Source organism: Gopherus evgoodei, chromosome 12, assembly GCF_007399415.2.
Source record: "Gopherus evgoodei ecotype Sinaloan lineage chromosome 12, rGopEvg1_v1.p, whole genome shotgun sequence".
NCBI lineage: Eukaryota > Metazoa > Chordata > Testudines > Testudinidae > Gopherus > Gopherus evgoodei.
In genome coordinates this window covers 33,108,650-33,134,100 of record NC_044333.1, presented here as the reverse complement: position 1 = coordinate 33,134,100, position 25,451 = coordinate 33,108,650, and the positions used below count along the sequence as shown (strand labels likewise).

At 40.6% G+C, this 25,451-nt stretch overlaps 1 protein-coding gene across 1 annotated transcript; it reads right to left on the bottom strand.

Annotated features, from left to right (window-relative positions):
- Positions 1–4,587: 4,587 nt before the first annotated feature.
- Positions 4,588–25,415, bottom strand: CENPN (centromere protein N). Its single transcript, XM_030582070.1, has 11 exons — positions 25,330–25,415; positions 24,030–24,210; positions 22,388–22,433; positions 17,295–17,354; positions 16,741–16,817; positions 14,575–14,745; positions 13,916–14,017; positions 13,244–13,301; positions 11,573–11,685; positions 7,053–7,176; positions 4,588–6,716 (listed from the first exon to the last, which is right to left on the bottom strand). The coding sequence occupies exons 1-11, from the start codon at positions 25,368–25,370 to the stop codon at positions 6,601–6,603; spliced, it is 1,089 nt and encodes a 362-aa protein (XP_030437930.1). The 5' UTR covers positions 25,371–25,415; the 3' UTR covers positions 4,588–6,600.
- Positions 25,416–25,451: the final 36 nt, after the last annotated feature.

Below are 25,451 nucleotides of genomic sequence, written 5' to 3'. Positions count from 1 at the left end.
CCCGGGGCCGCCCCGGCCCCTCTCCGCGCCGTCCGGGCTCTGCTGCCGCAGCACCTGGCGCCGCCATGTTGTTTTCGGCCGCTTACAAACCAACCAGCCTAGCAGCAGCACTTCCGGGTGGGCGACGGAGACAGCTCATCATTAGTCATCTTGTAATTTGAATATTCATAAAGGGCGTGAGGACGCTCGGCGCTGGTCACGCCCCTTGGCACTGGCTCCGCCCACAAATACTCCGCTCCGCTCGGCATCGTCTCGTCTTCAGTTTTCATTCTGCCGCGGGGCTGGGCCAGGCCGGGCCGCCTCGTTCCCGAATAACCGTCACTCTCCTCTCACGGTGGGGCAGGGGGCGGGGAATGAGGGCTCCCGCTCAGGGTGCAGGCTCTGGGACTAAGGGGTTCGGAGCGCAGGAGATCAGGGCTGGGACAGGCAGCTCCCGGAAGCAGCAGCACGTCCCCCCTCTCCTCCGCCCCATGCAGAGGTGTCGTCAGGCAGCTCCACGCACCGCCCCCGTAGCTCCTATTAACCACTGCTGGGAACTGCAACTAACTGCAGAGCTAGCACTTGGGGCAGATGCAGTGCATGGTGCACCTACATGTGGGGACAAGCCACTGCTTCCTGGAACTATAGCAGTCAGAGAGCCTGCCTTATCCCCTCTGTGCCATTGGCTGCACTTTTAACTGCTTGGTCAGCAGTGCTGACCACAGCCACAGTGGCCCTTTTTGACCAGGCATTTCGGTCAAAAAACGGACATCTGGCAGCGCTAATCCTTGCTCTGTGGGTCATTGACACAGTAGGGCACCCTATCATCATCAGGCCCTAGGTTGAAGCGAGATCAAAACATCACCGCGCTGCAAGGCAGCAGGCTAACGAGAATGCAAAGATCACTCTCATACTGCAACAGATGAGGGATCAAATTATCATTAGAGGATAAGGTGATTAATGATGTAAGGTTAAGAAGCCATGACACCATGAAGGCAATGGGGAATAGATTGTGACATGGACTAACCAGGTAGCATCAGCCAGCGGTTGCAGCATGAAGGGATGGCACAATGTAACATCAAAACCAGGGCCATAACTAGGGTAGGGCAAGAACTGCTAGGGGCACAAAAATAGGGCAGTACAAGACCTGGACCAAAGTCCAGGGGTCTAGTTTGGAGAGGGGCATTGCAGGAGCCGAGGTAGTGGTCCAGAGCTGCTTCTGCTAGGTGGTCACTGCCTCCTGGCTCCTACGGCTAGTCCTCTTCCCCTTCTATATATGCTGGGCACCCTATATGGCCACAATCCTGTTTTCTCTACAATGGGATAGGGGAAAGGGTGGCGGGGAAGAGGCAGGAGGGAAGGAAGGGGGATGGGATACAGCAGGGGGAAAAAGGATAGAGGAACATGTGGGAGTAGAGGATTGTGTAGGGGAAGTGAAGAAAGGAAAGGGGATGGGGTGAGGGGAGTGAGGAAGAGAAGGAAGGGAATGGTAGGAAGCAGGAGCCCTGAAGTGGCCCCTTGGCAGTAGGAGCTAGGGCTCCCCCATTAAGCCAGTTAAATTGCCACCAGCTGCCCATCTGCAACACCAACCCTCCTCCCCCCAATGGCTGCCCATCTGCTATACCAAATGCCCAGTCACTGGAGGTGTTTAAGAACAGGTTATACAAACAGCTGTTAGGGATGGTCCATTCTAGTTAGCTTGGCCTCAGTGGAAGGAGTTGGGCTAGATGACTTTTCTTGGCTCTTTACAGACTCAGGAAGACAACACTCAATTTCGAATATACCTCAACTGCCATAAGGGTGAGAAACTCAAATTTAAAAGCACTTAAAATTGAGATTGTGAATGCTATTCTATGGCAAAGGGTGAAGGCCCTAACAAATTACACAGCATTAAGACAAATGACATGGCTGGATTTAAACCACACTACAACTTTAAGACACTCTATAATTTGTCTCCCACTACATCCCCATACTCACTTCCTAAACCTTCATTTTCTCTCACTGAGATGACCATTCACATCTCTTTGCCTCTTATCTCCTATGCACCAATTCGGGTTGATTAAACTCAGGTAGGCTCTCTTTCTTTCTAGCAGTAATCATATTTTGAAATATCATAGATATAGAGAGAGAAAAAATGAGCTATCAGTTTGATCAACTTACAAGCACACAGCACAGTTGTCGTCAGGATTCTTAACCCATTATCACATCCCTTCATCAATCCAGATCCATGCCTGTGCTTTGGTGCCAGATTCAGCTTTGACTCTTCTCCTATGATGTAACTTCCAAGCATATTACTGGTAAGAAAATTAAAAAAATACCTAATTCTCACATACATATTTTAAAAAACCTAGGTAGTATATTTGATGTAAATGGATAAGCTAAGGTAGAGAATTATTGAAAGACTGTATAAATGCTGCAAATACAAAATAAACTATTATTTCCAGCTCTCACATGGGGGAGGGATAGCTCAGTGGTTTGAGCATTGGCCCGCTAAACCCACAGTTGAGAGTTCAATCCTTGAGGGGGCCATTTAGGGAACTGGGGTAAAAATCTGTCTGGGGATTGGTCCTGCTTTGAGCAGGGGGTTGGACTAGATGACCTTCTGAGGTCCCTTCCAGCTCTAATCTTCTATGATTTTTCATTGGCCTTGTAAACCTGTATTATCCAGAGTTATGGATATGACAAGGTAATCTTTATGCAAATATAAGGATCTGTAGATTCAGGATTAAGGACTTTTTCCATTTTCCTCTTCCAATTATGCATTTGCACAGCAAAACCAACCTTTAAAAAAAAAAAAAAAAAGGTCCTTAAGTCTATGAAGGAATACACTGAATATATGTTTATTTTTATCTCATGTAGTTAGTGAAATTCTTTTAATTAACTACATAATTATCCAGACTCAGAACATTCCTGAGGGTTATAAAAATTTAGAAGTTGACAGCATGGTTTCTCCTTCAGGCATTAACAGAAATACTGCATTTCAAAACATTTGAATCCACTTAATGTATGGCTAATAAATTATATGAACATTACCCATAAATCTTATACTTTGAACGTATGTCCTCCCATTATATCAAAACAGGAAAACAGACTTCTCTAAATGAAAGGAGGAAAGTATTAAAAACTACTGATTTTATTCCTCACCTTCTCTCCTTGTGGTTAAAAATAAATGTTACATGAAAATCAGATCTGGGTGTGAAAACTGAGTTTAGATACATATTTTTTCTACAGTAACTGTGTTTCTTCAAGATGTGTTAGCCACATGGATTCCACTCTTGATGAACATGGGCATTGTGTGCGCGTGAGATTACATTCTTGAGGTCGCATTTGTGCCCAAGTGCCCTTGTGCTGCACCCACACCAGAGAACATAAAGGGCAGAGCAACCCCAACCATCCCTCAGTTCTTTTGCCAATACTCTGGGATTCTGTAGACTGGGGGGTGAGGGTGGGGGGGCGCGGACTAACAAGCAGTTCCTTGTCTGCTTGGAAGTGGGTATTAGGAGTCCTACTTAAACAATGACTGTAGGACATGCCAACCAAAACAGGCACTGAATCTGGAAGACTCTGTTGTGATGGTGGCAGACTAGGTCATGCTGGAGTGTGTTCAGGTCAATTCACTTGTGTATTAGTATAGATCAAAGTAATGGTTAAATGTAATGGGGTGGGTGGTTTAAACTTCCTGAAAACGAATGGGCTGTTATTTGCATTGGTTTTCACTTATCTATTCCTGTTATAATGTAATGGTAAATATTTACATAACAGCCATACTTGAGTCAGACCATTGGTCCATCTAGCCCAGTATCTTGTCTCCCTACAGTGGCCAGTGCCAGATGCTTCAGATGCACTGTGTACACATTGTGTATACATACCCCTGTAACTAAATAACCCATCAAAGAAAAAACAAACAACAAGCCTTCATTAGTATTGTACAAGTTAAGGACTTTAACAGAAAATGCTGATTTCAAAGGAAGTGGCCATTCTGTGTGATGGTTGGAGGTCAGAAGACTAAGTGCATTCCTCACTCACTGTCAAAAAAAAAAGCCCACAGCTTGTCACTGTGCAGTAAATAAGGAATGGGCTCACTCACTGAACGAGGAGGAAACAAAATATCAAATAGTTCCTCCTTAAGAGAATATCATCGATCCTGCGCACTGAATGAGGCAGGGGTTCTGTCAAAAATAGTATGTTTTCAACTAATTAAAGATATCAACGTATGCACACCAGGGAGCCAAATTAAAGTTGCACAGGTAACCTTAATTCTGGCATTTCCTAACTTTTGAGCGCTTGACTTTTCAACCTTAATGTTTTAAGATGTTTTTGCATGTTAATTCATTCTAGAATGAACGTATATTAAGTCTGCTGAGAATTGCTGAAGATAATCAGAAGATAAATACTTTAGATAGGGAACTTTCATTCATCATTTGTGGATCATGCTTTTATAAGTAGTCTTTCCCTTCTTATGGGGATTGTGGAGAGGCCTTAGTTTGGATCATGAATTAAAACAGACTCTTAAGAATAGTAAAAGCACAATATTACACTGAAACACTTGCAATTCTGCTGAATTTTAGTTAAAAGAAACGTACTTATAAAATAGCCGCATAGGTCCAATAGTGTACAATACAGAGGATTCAGTTTATAACCATTACAAAAAATATTCAGTATAAATGGGTTATAATGAAGTATCTCAAGCCAAACAAAACTTCAATCAAGAAGTTCTACTTTAAATTTTTATTAGTCCTTTCAAATGTAACAAACACACAAAACATAACAAAAGAGTTTGGTATGCTATACCACAACCCTTCTGAAAGATAATATCCATATGCAGAGAGAATTTAAGTGAATAAAACGTGAATACAGAGAATACATCAACAATAAATTGCTAACCAACACAGAATCTAAGAGACACATTTTGAACAATACAAGTGATCTTCAAACCAAGTCAATTACATCTGTAACTTAAAATATTAAATGGGTGAAATTCAAAATGTCTGTTTAATTAACACTTAGAACTTTACTGCAAACCCTATTTCTGCTTTAACACTACATTAACTTGGTTCTGCAAATCTTTATGTACACAAAGTCAAAAGTTTTAGTGTGCAAGGAGTGTGGCAGGATCAGACCCTAGAAAGATACGCATTCAGAAACACTACTTCACAAAATCAAAGTTATACCAACTGCATTATGTTTTACAATAAGATCTATGATGAAATCTCAAGATAGTCAAAGAAAAAGACATATGTATAATTAAAAATAGACAAGTTTGTTACCTGCTGTTGCTCTTAGTGATTACAAACTTTGGGTCTGATATTACATCCATTAAGGTCAGATGGAAAACTTTGCTATTGGACTTCATTAGTAGCAGATGGTCTTATCTTGAAAGGACTACCTTTCAGTGAGGTATAAAACATGTCTAACTGTACGCACATGAATAGTTCTACTGAAGTCAATGGGACTACTGACATGTTCAAAGTTGGGCATGCACTTTGATACATTGCTAAACTGGGGCCCTAATGCGACTATTTAGCAGATTACAGTTAGTATTTGTTGTCAGGTAAGTGTATATAAGTTGGGTTTTGCATCTCTCAAGTCTAACTTATTTCACACACATAATGAACAGCAACTCACACTTAGTGGTCAGAATTTTTTTCCCTTACCATCTAGATTAAAGATTTTGTAATAACTAGGGATATGTGCACAGCCCTAATGATGCATTTTGTAGGCCCTTAATCTCAAGAGTGTTACTTCTTTATAATTTACTCTTAAAATGTAATTTGCTTCAACAGAAAGGTTCAATGTCTTTTACTCTTATGAGGAAACTTAAGTAACTATCTTTACTTGTTTAGCTACCTAGTTACTCAGTCTTTTGATAAAATAAATAATTAAAAACCTATTGTACATTAAGTATCACATCTGTTTGTTAGACATTTAGCACCATTTTAAGGATATGAAAAATATGCACCAAATGTCTGATACCAGCTTTTGCTAGTGAATCAGAAACCCAAAACCTCATTAAAAAATAAAACCTCATTAAAAATGCATCTCACTATCAATGAAGTCATGACAATAGAATATTGTCATAGGAAGGAAGTCTTCTGTTGAAAATGAAAACATCAAGGTAAGGCTAGAATGTTAGTTTTCCAAGTAGAGTATATTGGTCTGACAGTCTCACTCAGAATTAATATCTAGCATCAAAGATGACACATTTAACTGTTTTGTTAAGTGGTGCTAGTACAGTGAAAGAATGCTAATCTGCCATATTACTTGACTTATTGCATTCTGATTAGATCTGTTCCCTAATTTGTGTGCATCCACCAAATACATTATGATCCATAGAAGAACTTCAATGAACTAATTTAATTAGCTGAAACAGTAAATTCAGCTATCTGCTAGATGACAGGCCATTAGTCAATCTTATTGGCTAACCCATTAGTTAAAAATGAACAGTAGGGAAAAAGTACTACCTTAAATGTAAACTATCATTTAAAATGATACAAGGGATTACCAAAGAATAAATTAGTTTTAAAAATGGTTCTGAAATTTATCTTTTGATTAAACACGGTAGGTAAATACATTATGTATACAATTCTTTGCGAATGATTCTTTGCAGTAAAAAAAAAAAAGTCAGGGGCCTAGACAGCTTGCTGAAAGTATACCTTTTCGCTCTTTAATTTTAAAATAGTTCCTGGCTTTTTGTGGTATGCATGTAAGTAATGGTGAAAGAGGTGCATCAGCCATACCTGAAGGGAAGAGGGGGGGGAAAAATAAAATAAAATCATAGCTTAACTCATCCACCATTTTATCTTTCACATATGATTTAGATTAAAGGTATAAATCAGTATCCATGTTCAATCATCGTAATGCTGTAAGCAAATTAGACATAAACTCATGCTTTTGTGCAAATCTGGCCTCATCTGCTAAGGTTATTTATAAAATAATTTTTGTAGTTCACTACATTTCTATTTATATGTACACAGAATAAGATTAACCACTCAAATATCCCTTATGAAAGATATGCAAGCTAAACTGAAGACTACGTAGTAAAATAGTTCACCTATTAATATTGTAGCACTCACCTGCTGGTGCTAAGGATTTCAATGCTTCTAAAAGATGGGGACTGGAAAATTTGACTACACATCTGAATGGTTCTTTTTCAGTCAGAATGTCCATTTCAGGTTCACCTTTAAACATTGTTTCAAGCTGTGAATACAAAGCATTCGGGTGTCCTCAGCGAGGATATGCCTATATGTACATACTATTAAAAAACAAGGCAATATGAAAACTAAAAGCCCTGCTTTTTTGTCGGATGTGTCTTCTCTTCTCTCACCTGGGAAGAGACCTGTGAGCAATTTATGGCAACATGCCCTTCAATTTAACACAATACAAAAATGGGCAATGACTACTTAAAACTTGGCTGTCATAACTGTTGTGCTAAACCATAAGTCAAGCATTTCCTGGTGCTAAGTGGTGACTTCCTCAGGGCACTATCCCTGTTAACCAGATATCCAGTTGACCCTTTTAAAAATTGAAAATAGGCCAGTTAGTGTTCTGTTATTTATTTTTAAGTATTAAAGGAAACTACAGAAAGGTTAAAAACCATTAAATTCTTAATTTAAAAGTAAGGCTCTCAAGAGATTAAAAAAATTAATCACGATTAAGCATACCATTAAACAATATTTTTGGATGTTTTCTACATTGTTGAATATATTGATTTCAATTACAACATAGAATACAAAGTTTACAGTCCCTCACTTTATATTTTTCTATTACGAATATTTGCACTGTAAAACACAAAATAGCATTTTTCAATTCACCTAATACAAGTACTGTAGTGTAATCTCTTTATCATGAAAGCTGAACTTACAAATGTAGAATTGTTTTTAAAAAATGCATTCAAAAATAAAACAAAAACAATGTAAAACTTTAGAGCCTACAAGTCCACTCAGTCCTACTTCTTGTTTAGCCAGTTGCTCAGACAAACATGTGTGTTTATATTTGCATGAGATAATGTTGCCCACTTCTTGTTTACAATTTCACCTGAAAGCGAGAACAGACATTGGCATGACACTGTTGGTAGCTAGTGTCACAACATAGTTACATGCCATATGCGCTAAAGATTCATACGTCCCTTCATGCTTTGAGCACCATTCCACGCTGATGATGGGATTTGCTCAATAACAATCCAAAGCAGTGTGGATCAAAGGATGTTCATTTTCATCATCTGAGTCAGATGCCACCAGCAGAAGGTGGATTTTCTTTTTTGGTGCTTTGGGTTCTGTAGTTTCCACATCGGAGTGTTACTTTTAAGACATGTGGAGCATGCTTTCCAGAACTCATCCCTCTCAGATTTTGGAAGGAACTTCAGATTTTTAAACCTTGGGTCAAGTGCTGTAGCTATCTCTAGAAATCTCACATTGGTACCTTCTTTGCATTTTGTCAAATCTGCACAACATGTGCTGTGTTATCATCTGTGACTGCTATAACATGAAGTATGTGTCCGAATGTGGCTAAAAACAGAGCAGAAACATATTATTCTCCCCCAGAGGCAAATTTAATTAATCCATTTTTTTTTAAATGAGCACTGTCAGCATAGAAGCATGTCCTCTGGAACGGTGGCCAAAGCATGAAGGGGCATATGAATGTTTAGCATATCCGGCATGTAAATACCTTCCGATGCCGGCTACAAAAGTGCCATGCAACACTAAGAAAGAAGTGGGCACCATTATCTCCCGTAAATGTAAACAAACTTGTTTGTCTGAGCGATTGGCTGAACAAGAAGTAGGACTGAGTGGATTTGTAGGCTCTAAAGTTTACATTTGTTGTTACATAACTTCACGCAAAAACAAACAAACAATCTACATTTGTAAGTTACACTTTCACAATAAAGACTGCACTACAGTACTTGTATGAGGTGAACTGAAAAATTCTATTTCTTTGATCATTTTTACAGTGCAAATATTTGCAATCAAAAATATAAAGTGAGCACTGGGGAAGGGAGGATAGCTCAGTGGTTTGAGCATTGGCCTGCTAAACCCAGGGTTGTAAGTTCAGTCCTTGAGGGGGCCACTTAGGGATCTGGGGCAAAATCAGTACTTGGTCCTGCTAGTGAAGGCAGGAGGCTGGACTCTATGACCTTTCAAGGTCCCATTCCAGTTCTATGAGATAGGTACATCTCACTGGTACACTTTGTATTCTGTGTTGTAATTAAAAATCAATATATTAGAAAAATACCCACAAATATTTAATAAATTTCTATTGGTGTTCTATTGTTTAACAGTGCGATTAAAATCGTGATTAAGTTTGAGTTAATCGCGTGAGTTAACTGCAAATAATCAACACCCTATTTAAAAGAGATTTCAATTACCATACATGCCCTTAGACTGTCAGCTTTTGTTGTTTCGTAATCAATTTCTTATTTAAAACAAATATTCTCCCTATTTGCTGAATGAAAAAGACTCATGCAAACAGAAAACGTAAAACAAATTAAATTCTCAAATATCTTTCAGTTATAATCATCTCAAGAGTTGCTTGGAACCATAACAGGTAAACGTTTTCAGACAGAAGCATGATTTAAGTTAAGAGTCCTTTTAACCCCTTTTGAGTTAAATACAGAAAATTAATATTCTCATTAACTAGGTTGTGGGAGAAGACATTCCAATCACAAATTTTAGCTAAGAAAAATCTACTGCCTCCTGTGAGAGATTGCTAGATATGCTAGAGAATACATTAGGTAGGGACTATAAGTATCAGAAGAATAAGTCTGAAAAGTATACTTTGAACAGCTTAATTTCCCAAAATTATTTATGCTATAATCTCTAGTAAGGGATTCTCAAAACTTCATTTCACCACAACCTCCTAACAAAAGAGTTTCCACACGACTCCAGGATGGGGGACTGAAGCCTGAGCCTGCCCAGGCTCTGCTGCCCTGGGCAGGGGTGGGGGCAAAGCCAAAGCCTGAGCCTCACTGCTCCAAGCAGGGGGACCAAGGCTCATGGGTTTCAGCCCCAAGTGGGGAGCCTGTAACCTGAGCCCCACCACCCAAGGCTGAAGCCCCTGTGCTTCGACTTTGGCCCCGGGCCCCAGCAAGTCTAACGCCAGCTCTGGCAACTCCATTAAAACGGGCCCTGACTGACTTTAGGGTCCCAACCCACCGTTTGAGAACTGCTGCTCTAGAAAATCCAGTTCTGGTCCAAACTGGGACAGACCTCCCTATCCTCTGAGGCTTTCACTCTAATTCCTCACTTCACATTTCCACTCCCAAAATTTTTCGCCTTTTTCCTTCATCAGGCGTATTGGCTGCCTGTGTCTTCCCTTGCTCCTTTCCTTGCCTGGTATTTCCAGTCTGGATTCTTCTCTCAAGCATGGCTCGAGCCACTTCAAGCCAGTTCCTAACAAGAGCTATAGTTAATGTTTTAAAAGAGCAGCTGCACCAACATGCTGCTTTGATTGGACTTCTGACTTCAAGTCTTTGGCATACATTTTTAAAGTTTGTTTACGGAGCCTATTATAATTATTTTATTTATGCCTTTCAACAACCTGTTTTTAGTGTAAATACATTTTTGGGAAAAATACCTTCTTAATGAAATCGGGGGTGCCCTGACGTGAAAACAATTCCCTACTTAAAAAAAAAACAACGCAGTTATGTCCACTGTATATAGTAAAACATTAAGGGTCATCTCTTGGAATCCCTAATGATACATTAATAGTTTTGTTATGAAGAAGGCTGTGAGTTTGTCACAGAGGTCATGGATTCTGTGATCTCTGCAGCCATCGGTGTGGCTGGCCATGGGGCCACCTGAGTAGCTCAGGCAGAGCCTGGGCCAGCTGCACCAGTTGCTGTTGGGGCAGTCTCAGGGCACTGCATCCCCCTCCCCCAGCACCAGAAGTTTGGGTGTGGTAGGGGGGGTTAAGGGCAGGGGGTTGGGGCATAGGAGCAAGTGAGGGCCCTGGGTGGCGTTTAACTCAGGGAGCTCCCCAAAAGTGGTGATATGTCCCTCCGTCCCAGCTCTGCCCGCAGACTCTCCTGCCCCCCCCCCATCCCCTCCCAAATTTAGTCCGGGGTATATAGTACAAGTCATGGATTGGTCATGGGGCTGTGAATTTTTGTTTACTGCCTGTGACCTGTCCATGACTTTTACTAAAAATACACGACTAAAACATACCTGTAGTTATGAACAGATATTTTTCAACATATTATTGAATGTTACCTGTACTCTGTATAATCTGGACTTCTATTTCACCAGTACTTAAAAATCTCATTTTATTTTAGTACAACATCCAAAATAGTTTGGTCCCAAGAGTATGATCAAATTAAAGTAACTATTACTCAATTAGTGTGGATCGTGCAAGACAGATTTGATCCAGAATTTTAAATATAGCTTCTTTGGGCACTAGATCCCACGAATGGAGCAAGAGCTCTGCATTAGAAATCTATAATTGTAACTAGTTTATGAAAAATATCTAGTAACCTTTTCTGCAAAAAGTTGGAAGAAAAACTAGAGTTTTTTTTTTTTTTTTTTTTTTTTACAATTGTGCTTTAACACATCTACCAATTAGTCGTTTTAACCAAATTAGAAGGATTAAATGAGTTTATCACCTTATATTGTGCAAATTCTATTTTTGGTTGGACACCCTCACCGAAGACCTCCTGATTCACACTCTGAATTCTCTCTTTTTCCCTTTTATTTTCTTGAATTATTCTCGGATCCACTGGAGGAGGGGAAAAACAAACACACTGTTAACTCTCATATGGCATTGTTTAGCTATTATGTACACATACCATTTCTTTGGGAATTATTTGTAGATGTGACACACCCAGAATAGAATACAAATTTTAGAGAATGCACAAAATGATTCATCACTTAAACCAACTCCAAACTAATAAAACAGCCAGACCAAAAAGTGGAAAAAGAAAAAAAAGTTTAGCATTGTGTACTTTGTGGGTGGGGGAAGTAAAGTCATACACTAACAATGTGCCTAACTCCGGGGTCGGCAACATTTCAGAACTGATGTGCCAAGTCTTCATGTATTCACTCTAATTTAAGGTTTTGCATGCCAGTAGTACATTTTAAGGTTTTTAAAAGGTCTCTTTTCATAAGTCTAGAATGGATAATTAAACTATTGTTGTATATAAACTAAATAAGGTTTTTAAAAATGTTTAAGAAGCTTCATTTAAAATTAAATTAAAATGCAGAGCTCCCCAGACCGGTGGCCATGATCCGGGCAGTGTGAGTGCCACTGAAAATCAGCTTGTGTGCCGCCTTTGGCACGTGTAGCATAGGTTGCCTACCCCTGGCCTAACTCTAACCAAATGCTATAAGCAGCTTGATGCTCCTAAAATTAATCCATCCAAGCTTTTAGAAGTTTGACATTTAAAAAGTAATTCGTCTATTAAGATTCCTTTCTAGGAATTACTTAGATATAATTAGCTGTTTTTCAAACAGCCAAAACAGTGCTAGGTAAGTCATAAGTAAGTGAAGATATTATTTCCTGACCTAAAAAACAAACTTAGGAAAAAATTTATTTCTTGACAAAAAGGTTATAAATCTGACAAGTTCCCACTATGCAAAGGTAACAGCTTCAGAACTGCATGTTGGATTTCTTAGTTAAGGCAACCCTGCAGAAGCCTGCCAGAAATCAAACAAGCATGTTATCTCACAAAGGGAAGAAACTTTACAGCAGCTGTATAAAAAGTCTACCTTGAATGTTTTGTCCTCATGGATCCTACTTATCATGAACATGCATCTCATATGTGCAAGAACAAACTCTTTTGACCAGCAGCGTTCACTGGGGCTGTGCTTGTGCTCTACATGTTCTCCCACACAAGGACAATTAGGGCACTGTGGCCCCAAGCACTTGCTAATTTGTCTTCAGAATCAGTCTATGTGGAGATTGAGTCAGAATGGAGGGTAGGTCAGAGAAGCCAGGTGGACAAAACATTTCAAAAAAAAACCAAAAAACAGTTATTGTAAGATAGTGGAGTCTATCTGACCAGCCAAGCTAGTATAAGTATCAGAACCACAACATGAGCATCCAAATGATGTTCGGTGACTTAGTAAACAGAACTCAGCCAGCCTTGGAAAAAGAGTGGAGGTGTAGTCTGGCAAGCAGCAATCACTACAGTGTATGTACTATACTATGAATGTAATATAATAATTACTTGACACTTTATAACAAGAAACATTTAAAAGACCTGAGAACACAAATCTGAAAAGTAATGATAAGCCATATATTTAACCCCCCCCCCCCAATAAAAAAAACCACACACCTTTTTCTGGAGCAACATTTCTTTCTTGTAGAGGTCTTGGGTGATATGTTTGGAAAGTCTAAAAACAAAATACAAAAAAAAAAAAAGTGTGGGAGGGAGGAGGAACAATAAGGTCTTTACAATCAGTTTATTTCCAGTTCTAGGAGCTCTCGCTATAAATAGCTTCCAGATTTCCTTAAAAAACCTTCTGAAACAGAGTGCTGTCCTTGCTTTTACCAATCATGGGAAGTTAAGAATCCGAAATCCTAGTTTTGGCAAGTGACGTATTCCCTGACTATACTCAGAAAACATCTCTGTATTTGGAAGTGTTCTTTAGACAAGCAGAGTAAATACCTATTCTAATAGTTGCCAAGCCAGTACTTTATTAAGACCAATGAGGCAGTAATAATACAAACCCTTAAGATTAAATAATTTTATCCAATTCTATGTCTTAGTTTAATTGGTAATTCAGGAATGCCTCTAAAAAGCAGTAGGTGGGAAACTAGGTTTTAGATCACCATTTTATGTTACCTCACTGAAAGGCTGTCCACCTCAGTAGTTCAGTATTACTGTAACATGATGAATTCTTGGAAGAGGTTTCCCCCACCTGGTAGGAAGTCTAGAGCCAGGCCTGAAACAAACCCCCCCTCTCTCCCAAGACTTATCTAGGAATAAACTTGAAAAGTGACTCACCTGGCTATACCTCTTGAACACAATATCTTTAAGGGAGTCTATACAACGGCTTCGGAGCTCCATTTCATGGATGTCATGGTAACTGGAAGCATGAACTAGTGCCTTTAAATAAAAATTGAAATCATCATCATTACTTCTTAAGTCACCCTTATATTTACAATAAAATGTAACACACTCCTGGCTAATGCAACATTTTTATTCAGCTATTAAGTTGTAGGTTCTGTTACCATCACCTAAGAGGATATGAAGTAAAGATACCTTGCAAGGTAACAGCGCATCCGGTTCAGAGATTTAAAATTATCGTCTAATAAAAGCACAAACTCACGTTATTAAATAAAATTTCTATAGAAAGAAAAATCTTAAAGGCAGTTATTCTACGTGGTTTGTATTTAAGGAGTTTTGGTATGGACTTTAAAGTGGTATATGAGGGGGCACCAATACTGAAAAGATCTCTCTCAATAGACGTATGCACTTGTGCCTCTGAACACCCCTAGTGAACTCCATTTAGGGGTCTAATCTAAAGATTGTGTTATGTTTCCAGATCAAACAACTATGTTACAGATTTTCTAGTGCGATGTTTCCTCATACTTTCAACAATCCTCTTTTGATAACTAGAAACAACATGATGGACATCTGTAACAGTCAAGTTTTCTCTATACCTGACAAAGCAGAGGTAGGTTGCTCCTAAGACTGGAAACGAAGACATAGGGAGTTTGCGAGTGATACACGACATAAGTAGCTTTGTACTGGTTTGGTTTTGCATACTGTGTTCCCCAAGCAATTCGAATCCATATTGCATTATCCTCATATTCTCTGAAGCTGATAGTCACCTGATTAGAAAAAAATCAAAAGCTACAATTTAGTTAGGCACTCGAATCAGGAGACACCAAAATTAAGGTTGTGCGGATTAACTGTTCCCCTGTGTTTATGCATTACATTTAGGTACTATACGTGAACATGCGATATGCCACTGCTGATGAAAGAGAAACATATCCCATCGACTTCCACAGCATTCTTTCACCAGATGGAATTTAGCCTATAGTATTTAGAAAATACTTTTACGTTAGAAGAAGTCTTTTTCTTTTTTTAATAAATGCAAGCACCCTTATTGAAAGCAAAGGTAGATAGCAGCAATACCTTTGTAGTGACAGTAACCCAAGTGCTTCCATTCTAATGAGCCTATTTCACTACCCATTTTACAGGTGTGAGGTTACATTACAGTAGTAGCTTTTCAGCCTTAGGACTGAATATATTTCAAAGAGGTCAATGTCCACAGTCAATGCTTTGGGGTAGTTTCTCTGCCCTGTTCCATTTTCTTTTACCACTCGGGTTGCAGTTCAACTGGTTATTGGCTTTCAGCTTCACCCACCCATACCAAGTTACCCTGAGTGGCTGTGCGGGGAAAGGAAGCCACCCTTTGTTAGGTGCTCTTGTAGGTTCAGGCATAGCTAGTCAAGCTCCTATACTGCTTCTAATGGGGGACGGAAGGAGGCAATTGGCCAGTCAGTCATTTTTTTCTCCTTCCCTTGCAGTGCAGGCAAACTGCTCAGCAGTTGCATCAAGAAAGAAAACAGCTGCTGACAATGCTCCTGAGTCTGCAAAGGAAGCAGTGTCCCCCTCCAATAGTGACAAGTGTTCCATATACTGATGAAAGAAACACATTAAACTGATAATCAGATCAAACAAAATGTTCATACGCATTCACTCTTGATAGCCATGAGTAGCTCCCTAGGTCACATGTTGGACACTACTTCATATAGTATGTGACCCAAGAACACTACCATCTACTAGACAATGTAAAATTTTGCCAAAATATAACAATATCAGGGCCAAAACTCCAAGACACAGAAAATATGCTCACTAGGGATAATACATTGAAGCATAAGCTACAGACCATGTGCAAGAGCAGTTTACTATTTCTGACTCCATTTTTACTACTGGTGCTAACTTCAGAATCGTGCATACACCCTCACACTTCCACTCTCTGTTTTCTGCTTATTGATAAAAAAAGTAATCTGAGTGGAATTTGAAGTAGCCATGTAATTTGTTTGGTGAGAGATGTTTATTAGTTAACAGGAGTTGTTTTATTGATTGACAGATTAGAAGAGTATCAATTATGTCCAGGCCACATGAACACTCTAGCTTTAAAGTCTCAGATGTATCTGTCCCAGACACTGCACTCTTCTGGCCTATATGAGCAACATTCAATTTTTCTATATAGCAATGCTTTTTGAAGCTATATTTATCTAGTTTGTGTATTTTCTGAAGTACAGGCTCAAACTTGTTTTCCATTATTTGCCAGTAGATGAGTGTTACTTAGTACACGTCTACCCCAATATAACATGGCCCTACATAACGCGGTAAAGCAGTGCTCCCGGGGGGGTGGAGCTGTGCAGTCCGAAGGATCAAAGCAAGTTCGACATAATGTGGTTTCACCTATAAAGCGGTAAGATTTTTTGGCTCCCAAGGACAGCGTTATATCGGGATAGAGATATGCTGAAAACATACAAAATTGGAAATACAACTGTATTTCTCTGGAGCCTAAAACAGGTAACGCTATATTTTAAGACAGAACTCTGCCACTTTTCACTTCCCTCAACAGAAAAAAAAGCAAGTCTGAAGGTAAACACCACTACTGGGGCAGTACATATAGTTCTCCTTGGTATTTCACATACAATCCCCCATGACTCCAGCAATTTACAGATTTGCTTCAAGTTTTGGTTAGAAAGCAGGGACAAAATCAAGAATTATCTTCCTAAAGACAATATAATAACCACACTTTATATTGCAGAGTTGCAACTCATTTAGAATGGTTTTATTCTTACATTTTTCAGAGCTGACCGAAGACTTCTCTTAAATTTGTATTTGAAATCTGCCAAGTTAAAAGAGTCAGTTTCTTCACCTGTTATACAAGAAAAGATACCATTTATTGTAAACACAAAATTATGACTGTTAGACATAATTTGGTCTGTTACAGCAAAATGGTATTACAGTGATGTAGCATCAACCCAAGAATTTAAATATTTATTGTAACCATTAAATATATAAAAGTGTGTCAGTTTAATCTCTCCGGGGAGTTTCGGCACTTCTGTTTTTAGGACGTGAGCACTGACATACCACACACGCACACGTCTCTTACCTTATACTGTCTCACCTTAACAGAGAGACTAATTTATTAACATAAATACATTTACTTAATATAATGAATTGGATTTTCCTAACAATCAGTATTTTCATACACCTGAATAGTCCAAAATTGAGGGCGTAGGAGGAACCTGTACAAACCGAATAATGGCATTTATAAAACTGAGGAATGAGGACTTTCCTATGAGTGAGAATCCTGTAGAGGTGGTATCTTTAGAGAAAGAGGTTTACCTACCCGCTGCTTTGGTCATTTGGTAAACAGTCCAAACTTTCTTGTTCCGATAGGTGTGGTTGTCTGTGGAGATAAAAGTTGTCCAATGATGCATGGACACAACTGTTGAGTAAACTACTGACATACATTATTTGTGATCACATCACTTTCAAACAAACAACTGTCCTCATATTCAAAAAAAGTCCTAGTGATCAAGACTGTCCTAAGCTGCAGGTAGTTTCTAGTCTACGAGTAAAATAGGCATCTTTATACAGGAGACATTAAAATTTGTTGTATTTTGGTTAATTAATTAATGAAGAGGTAACTTCCTCCCAATTCACTCTTTAAAAAGGACTACATGCAGGTTACCAAAACTCTTTCTTAACTTGAATTAAGTTGTTTAGGGCAATTAGAGAAAAAAAGACAGACAAGAGTTTGCCAACTTATAAGTACATAGTTATCAATGTATAGGAAACAGCCAGAGCAACATGCAACTAAAAATTAACAAGATAGCAATTTTGGAATCACTTATACTTCAGTTTTCCACATAAACAAAAGTTTTTTATATATATATTATAGAGAGAGAGAGAGAGAAAATTTAGAGAGCCACCTTGATTATTAGAAGCTGATGTGCCATACGCTGAATTAAACTAACACTCATATTACTCCTGGGGGAATTCTGCACCAAAAAATTAAAAATTTTGCAAAATTCTGCATATTGTGTCAAAACACCACAATATAATAACTCCAGTTTCAATTATTTTGGTAATTTATTTCAAAATACCTGTCAAAGATGTCAACAATACAGACAACAGCAAAAAGAGATACCCCCAGAAGTAGAGTGCTGGAGGGGGCTGTGTGGCCCCCAGAGCCCATTCCCCCAGACTCCCATCCCCCCAGAGCCCAGACACCCCAAACCCAGCTATGGGGTGGCCCCCCAGTCCCCAAGCCCAGCCACAGGACAGCCCCCAGCCTCCATCTCCAAGCCCAGCCACAGGGTAGCCTCTAGACACCAGCCCCCCCTCAACTTCACCAGAGGTCAGGCGTGGAGCTGCCCCCGCCTTCCAGAGACCAGGCATGGGGCAGCCCCCGGCATCCAAGCCCCTCCCCCCCGCAGGCGTGGGGCAGCCCCTAGCCCCCCCTTGCCCAGCCACGGGGCACAGCCAAGCCCAGACACCAGCACCTCCATAGCCTTTACACCCCCTAACTTTTTCACTATCCCTCCAGGGGACATGTGGTGCAGCCCTGCTTTTCCTCACCCTTTGCCTAAGCTGGCTGGGTCTCCCAGGCCTTCTCCCGAAGGGGGATCAAAAAGCATGCAGCCTTAAGCCGTGCATTTAAGCACTACACTTGTTGCAAGCTACGCTCTGCAGAGTCCAGCATCCCCTAGTGGTGGCCATAAATTCTGTGGGGAAAACAGGGAATTCTGCAGTGGCACAGAATTCCCCCAGGAGTACCATATGTTCAAGACAATATTGTTTTTAGTGTGCTGATCATACTAGAGAAAATTTTTATTCCTAAATTTGTAATAAAGTCTTGGATTTGATCTATAACCTCAGTGTTATACAGGATTAGTCATCTCTAGTCAGTTAACATATGGGCAAACATGTATGATTTGTTGATTCCCTAGAATTTTAATATAAAATGGACAAAATAGATTAATGACTGCCTTTTGGAGCAGACCTGCAACCCACAAGGGGAAAGGCAATTCTTGACTTAATTGCCAGTGGAATATAGGAACTTGAACAAGAGGTGAATAGTGAACCACACAGTAAGAAAAACCAAAAAATGTCACCATGACTAAAAGTAAAAAAGGCAGTTAGAGGCAAAACGGCAAATTAAAAGTTGGAGGTCAAATCCTACTGAGGAAAATAGAAAGGAGCAAAAACTCAAGTATAAATAGGCAGTCCAAAAAAGAATTTGAAGAGCAGTTAGCTAAACACACAAACTAACAGCAAAAAAATTTGTAAGTACATCAGAAGCAGGAATCCCACTAAACAACCAGGAGGGCAATTGGATGACTGAGTTGCTAAAGGAGCACTCAAAGAAAACATGGCATGGCAGAGACGCTAAGGCCTTGGCTACACTGGCGCTTTATAGGGCTGCAACTTTCTCGCTCAGGGGTGTGAAAAACACCCTCCCCGAGCGCAGCAAGTGTCATAACTTTAGTCCCAGATTTGGACCTTAGCGTCCAAAATATGGGGGTTAGCATGAAAACCTCCAAGCTTAGCTACCAGCTTGGACCTGGTACTTGCTGCCACCACCCAAAAAATTAGAGTGTTTTGGGGCACTCTGGTCCCCCTGAAAAACCTTCCCTGGGGACCCCAAGACCCAAATCCCTTGAGTCTCACAACAAAGGGAAATAATCCTTTTTCCCTTCCCCCCTCCAGGTGCTCCTGGAGAGATACACAGACACAAGCTCTGTGAATCCAAACAGAGTGACTCCCCCTCTCCGTTTCCAGTCCTGGAAACAAAAGCACTTTCCTCTTCACTCAGAGGGAATGCAAAATCAGGCTAGCAAATCCAACACACACAGATCTCCCCCTGATTTCTTCCTCCCACCAATTCCCTGGTGAGTACAGACTTAATTTCCCTGAAATTTCCCAGAAGAGAAAACTCCAACAGGTCTCAAAAAGAAAGCTTTATATAAAAAGAAAGAAAATACATACAAATGGTCTCTCTGTATTAAGGTGACAAAATACAGGGTCAATTGCTTAAAAGAATATTGAATAAACAGCCTTATTCAAAAAGAATACAAATCAAAGCACTCCAGCCAGCACTTATATTCATGCAAATACCAAAGAAAAGAAACCATATAACTTACTATCTGATCTCTTTGTCCTTACACTTATAAACAGAAGACTAGAAAGCAGAAACTACATCTCCAAAGCTCAGAGAAAGCAGGCAGACAGAAAACAAAGACTCAGACACAAACTTCCCTCCACCCAGAGTTGAAAAAATCCGGTTTCCTGATTGGTCCTCTTGTCAGGTGCTTCAGGTGAAAGAGACATTAACCCTTAGCTATCTCCAGTGTAAACAGTGCCGCAGCGCTGCGAGCGCGGCTCCCAGCACTGCGAGCTAATCCCCATGAGAAGGTGGAGTACGTACAGCGCTGGGAGAGCTCTCTCCCAGCGCTGGTGCCGCGACTACACTCGCACTTCAAAGCGCTGCTGTGGGAGCGCTCCCGCGGCAGCGCTTTGAAGTTTTGAGTGTAGCCAAGCCCTCAATAATCCTTTGCACTGGCCTCCACTGCAGAGGAAGTGAGAGAGAGATTCCCATACCTGAGCCATTCTTTTTAGAGGACAAATCTGATTGACAGCTCAGTCTGAGACAGTCCGTAGAGGAGGTTTGGGAACAAGTTGATAAATTAAATAGTATTAAGTCACCGGGACCAGATGGCATTCACCCAAGAGTTCTGAAAGAACTCAAACATGAATTTACAGAACTATTAACTGTAACTGATCAGTTAAATCAGCCTGTGTACCAGATGACTGGTGGATAGCTAATGTAACGCCAATTTTTAAAACAGGATCCAGAGGCGATCCTAGTAATTAGACGCCTAACTTCACTATCAGGAAAAGTGTTTGAAACTATAGTAAAGAACAGAATTATCAGACACACAGCTCAACATGAAATGCTGGGGAAGTCTACACTGCTTTTGTAAAGGGGAATCATGTCACATCAATATATTACAATTCTTTAAGGGTGCCAACAAACATACGGACAAAGTGATCCACTTGATATAGTAAGCTTGGACTTTGAGAAAGCTTTGACAAGGTCCCTCACCAAAGGCTCTTGAAACAGTCATGGGATAAGAGGGAAGGTCCTCTCATGGATCAGTAACTGGTTAAAAGGCAAAAAGAAAGGGTAGGAATAAATGGTCAGTTTCCACAGTGGAGAGAGATAACAACAGGATCCCATAGGGATCTGTACTAGGAACAGTGCTGTTGAACGTATTCATATGATCTGGAAAAAGGGGTAAAGCACAAGGTGGGAAATGTATGCAGACAATACAAAATTATGTAAGATAGTTAAGTCTGAAGCAGACTGTAAAGAATTACAAAGGGATCTTACAAAACTGGATGACTGGGCAACAAAATAGCAGATGAAATTAAATGTTGAGAAGTGCAAAGTAACGGACACTGGAAAACATAATCCCCCACCATGCAGTCTAAATGATGGGCTCTAAAGTAGCTGTTACCACTCAAGAAGACAGACTTTGGAGTCATCGTGTACAGTTATCTGAAAACTAATAGCTCAATGTGCACAGCACTCAAAAAAGCTAACAATGTTAGGAACTGTTAGGAAAGGGATAGAAAAATAGACCAAAAAAAATCATAATGTCACCATATAAATCCATGGTATACCCCACACCTTGAATACTGCATGCAGGTCTGGTCACCCCATCTCAAAAAAAGATATTAGAATTGGAAGAAGTACAGAGAAGGGCAACAAAAATGATTAAGGGTATGGAATAACTTCCATACAAGGAAAGATTAAAAACAGAAACTGTTCAGCTCAGAAAAAGAGATGACTAAGGATATGATAGATATTATGACAGATGTTTATAAAATCACAGAGTGGAGAAAGTGAACACAGATGTGTCATTTATCACTTCACATATCACAATAACCAGGTGTCACCCAATGAAATTAATAGGCAGCAGTTTTAAAACAAACATAAGGATGTACTTCACACAACGCATGGTCAACCTGTGGAACTCATTGCTTGGGGATGTTGGGAAGGCCAAAAATTGTAACTGGGTTCAAAAAAGAATTAGATAACTTTGTGAAGGACAGGTCCATCAGTGGCTATCAGCCGAGAATGTCTGGGATGCAACCCCATGATCTGGGTGTTCCCTAAACCTCTGCCTGCCAGAAGCTGGTACTGGACAACAGGGGATGAATCACCTATTAAGTTGCCTGTTCCGTTCATTTCCTCTGAAGCATCTGGCACAGGCCACTGTAAGAAGACAGGATCCTGGGCTAGATGGACCATTGGGCATACTGGGTCAGACCATTCTTAACATACCAATATCTCATAAGGGCAATTCTCTGAATTAGAAGTTATTTGATAATGTCAGACAAAATATAAAGAAAAAGGTATTTTTAACTTACAAATCATGTCTAGGATGGCTGCTTGCTTGATACTTGCAGAGTTTTCCTGCAAGACAATATTCAGAGTGTATGGTGAACCATAGAGCCAGAATTCTTTATAGCACTTCATTAAAATTGCAGCTTAAAGAAACACTGCCTGGAATTTTAGCCCCAGAATGCAGATACTGTTAAAATTACTTAGATTGCATTAATGGCCACAGAATGCTAGGCAGTTTCTAAACACAGGAAGACAAACTCCCTGTCACAAAGAGCATACAGTCAAAAAAAGCTTTTGCCAACCCAAAATTAGCAAGTTTTCTTAAACCAAAAAAAAAAAAAAAAAAAAAAAAAAAAATCATAATATTTGAGAGAACTTATGCACTCCCTCTGCAGAGGCTGCAGTTTAAACACTGCTATTCTGAACCAGTACACAAGACCCAGTAAGTGAAATTAACTAACTTTATTATAAACAGAAGAGAAAATGACTAGTGTTTCATTATGCAAAACAAGTAAAAGGTGAACTATCATTTTCTTCCCATTAATTTTATTTAGTTTTTAAAAATTCATGCCATCTGAATAATCTCAGATACTCTTATGACAATAGAGTAAAGAAGCTTCTACAAAACACCCTCACTATTTTAAACCTGGCATTTGTTATCCCACTAAAAGTAGTTTAACAATACTATTTATGGCATTTAGCAAGTCTTTTTGGCTTGCACCTGAAGCTTGCATATTAATACTATAGATAAGAGATCTGTGGAATCATGAAATTCCAATGCCTTTAAAACTGCGTAACAAACAGCAGAATTTAAGGGAATATATGATAACTGATTTCAGTTTAGCAGCCGTGTTAGTCTGTATCTGCAAAAAGAACAGGATTACTTGTGGTACCTTAGAGACAAACAAATTTATTTATGATAACTGAGACTCCATAGAGGCCAGCCCAGGGGTCTCCCCATGCAAATGCAATTGTAGGATCAGGCCCCAACTGTGAAACATTATCACAAGCAGTGTCATATGAGGAAATTTTGTTTTACATCAAGTGAAAACAAATCTTGGAAATTGTTCCATCTAATGTGCTTGTTTGTCCAAACAGAAACCACAAACCTCAGAAATAACACTACAGAATTCCAGAAGAATAAAAAACTACAGGCATTCTACTCCTTAAGAGAGAGACAGCATTTTAGGAGTAACATAGGTATGTCTTAGCCTTCTAGATCTCCAGATAGAATATGTTTAACATTCAGATTCACAAATACAGAACTTCAGAACAGCTCCATCCCTACTGAGTGGCTGGAATCTACCCAGTGACAACACATAAATCTTTGAGTAACTGTTAACAATAGCAGGCTCTAATCTATGATTCAGTTAAAGAGCAAGGAATAATTGAGTCCAACTGTGCCTTCCTATGGGCCAGTTGTGTACCTACCGAAATTAGTTAGGCCAACTCAGTATTCATATACTATATTTCTCAGATTGGAAACTATTAACCTGTGCCTGGATTAAGGAAAATACAGTTAATTTGAGAATGAGAACATTTTCCTTCTTAAATGTGTGCCACACATTACAAAGACACCAATACATGCTTCTAGTATACCATCCTGCCATTATGCAAGTATAATGAAAATGTTTCAGACAGACCATTCACAATGGATGTTATCACCTCACAAAGCTCCACCACTTCTTGGGAAATTTTTTCCTTTATCTGATGCACGTTAATGGTTTGCAGCTGCGTCTTGGAGAGGAAGTCCCACATCGTTAGCATTTCCATGATTTCATGGCGTGGGATTTTTAGCACAGTCCTTCTGATATACTCAGCAACTGTCTCATCCATTGTGAAGCCACTTTAAAAAGCAATATTAAAGAGATATAAGCCAATGACGAGGGAAGGTGGGGTGTGAATTACTCCATCTGGTCTGTGCTGTATACTCCCGCTGAAGCTCTGGTACTGGCCACTGCTGGAGACAGATCATTGGTCTGACTGGCAGTTCTAATGCACACACTGCAAAGAATCAGCGTGTTTCCGAGGCTTAGGACACCTGCTCCTTTGAGGGAGTATCACATCACCAGTGCTTCTACATCCTGTGAAATTTCCCAAAATCTGGGAATTTTTGAGTAAAATGTTTTGAATGAAAATTCCCAGTTTCCCAAGTCGAAACATTTTACTCACAAATTTCCAGGTTTTGGGAAAGCAGCAAAGAATCCTGTGGCACCTTATAGACTAACAGACGTTTTGGAGCATGAGCTTTCGTGGGTGAATACCACGAAATACAGGTTTTGGGAAGTTTCCCCGAATACAGAAGCACCGTAAAAAACGTTGGGAATCTTTCACCAGATTTGGGAAACTCTTAGGTTGGGAAAAGTTGGCACTGCACATCAGCTGCACCTTAACCCTACCCTGACAGACAGAAAATGCCCCTGTTCTAGCCTCGGGGAGTCACCGCCCACGTTGCTCCGAGACTGGCCAAAGGACACGCCTGAGTCCCCGCAGCAAATTCCGCCAAGCCGCTGCTCTGCTTTACGGAGGGCACGAGACAGCTCCATGCGGGCAGCTCCATGCGGGGCACGGCGCAGGGCTCTATTGCACGGGCCTGTGCAGAGCCCTCCTCGCCGTCCCCTGGGGCTGGCTCTTGGGAAGCGGGTGTGTGTCAGCGGAGGGCGGGAGGCGCGCCGGCCTCGGAGCGGCGAAGGCCGAGGTTTGGGGGAGCCGGGCCTCCGGAGGCGCTCGCTCCACACGAGGAAACGCCGCTCCCACGGCAGAGCCGCAAAGGGAAGGCCCCGTGAATACGCGCCGCTGGGGCCCCTTCCAGCTACGCGGGCGGGGAGGTGCTGCAGCCCAGGGTGCAGGGAAGCCCCTCCCGCGGGAAATGGGGGTCAGTCACAGTCCCGGGCAGGGCACGGAAAGAGGGACCCCGTGACGCCCCAAGAGCATTTCCTCAGGGCCCGGGCACCACCCCGCTTACCTGTCAAGGGCACCGCGACGGCGCCGGCCGCTCGCCCACATCTCGACAGAGCAGCGTTTTTCGGGCTCACCAAACCGCCCGCTCCTTCCCGCCAGCCACGCCCGCGCCTTCAGCGCACCCAA

Coding starts and splice junctions, on each gene's coding strand:
- CENPN (XM_030582070.1), bottom strand. CDS start 25,370: ATGTGGGCGAGCGGCCGGCGCCGTCGCGGTGCCCTTGACAG. Junction 13,302..13,915: donor TGTTCAAGAGGTATAGCCAG/GTGAGTCACTTT, acceptor TTTTGTTTTTAG/ACTTTCCAAACATATCACCC. Junction 11,686..13,243: donor AAATGTTGCTCCAGAAAAAG/GTGTGTGGTTTT, acceptor CCCCTCCTCCAG/TGGATCCGAGAATAATTCAA.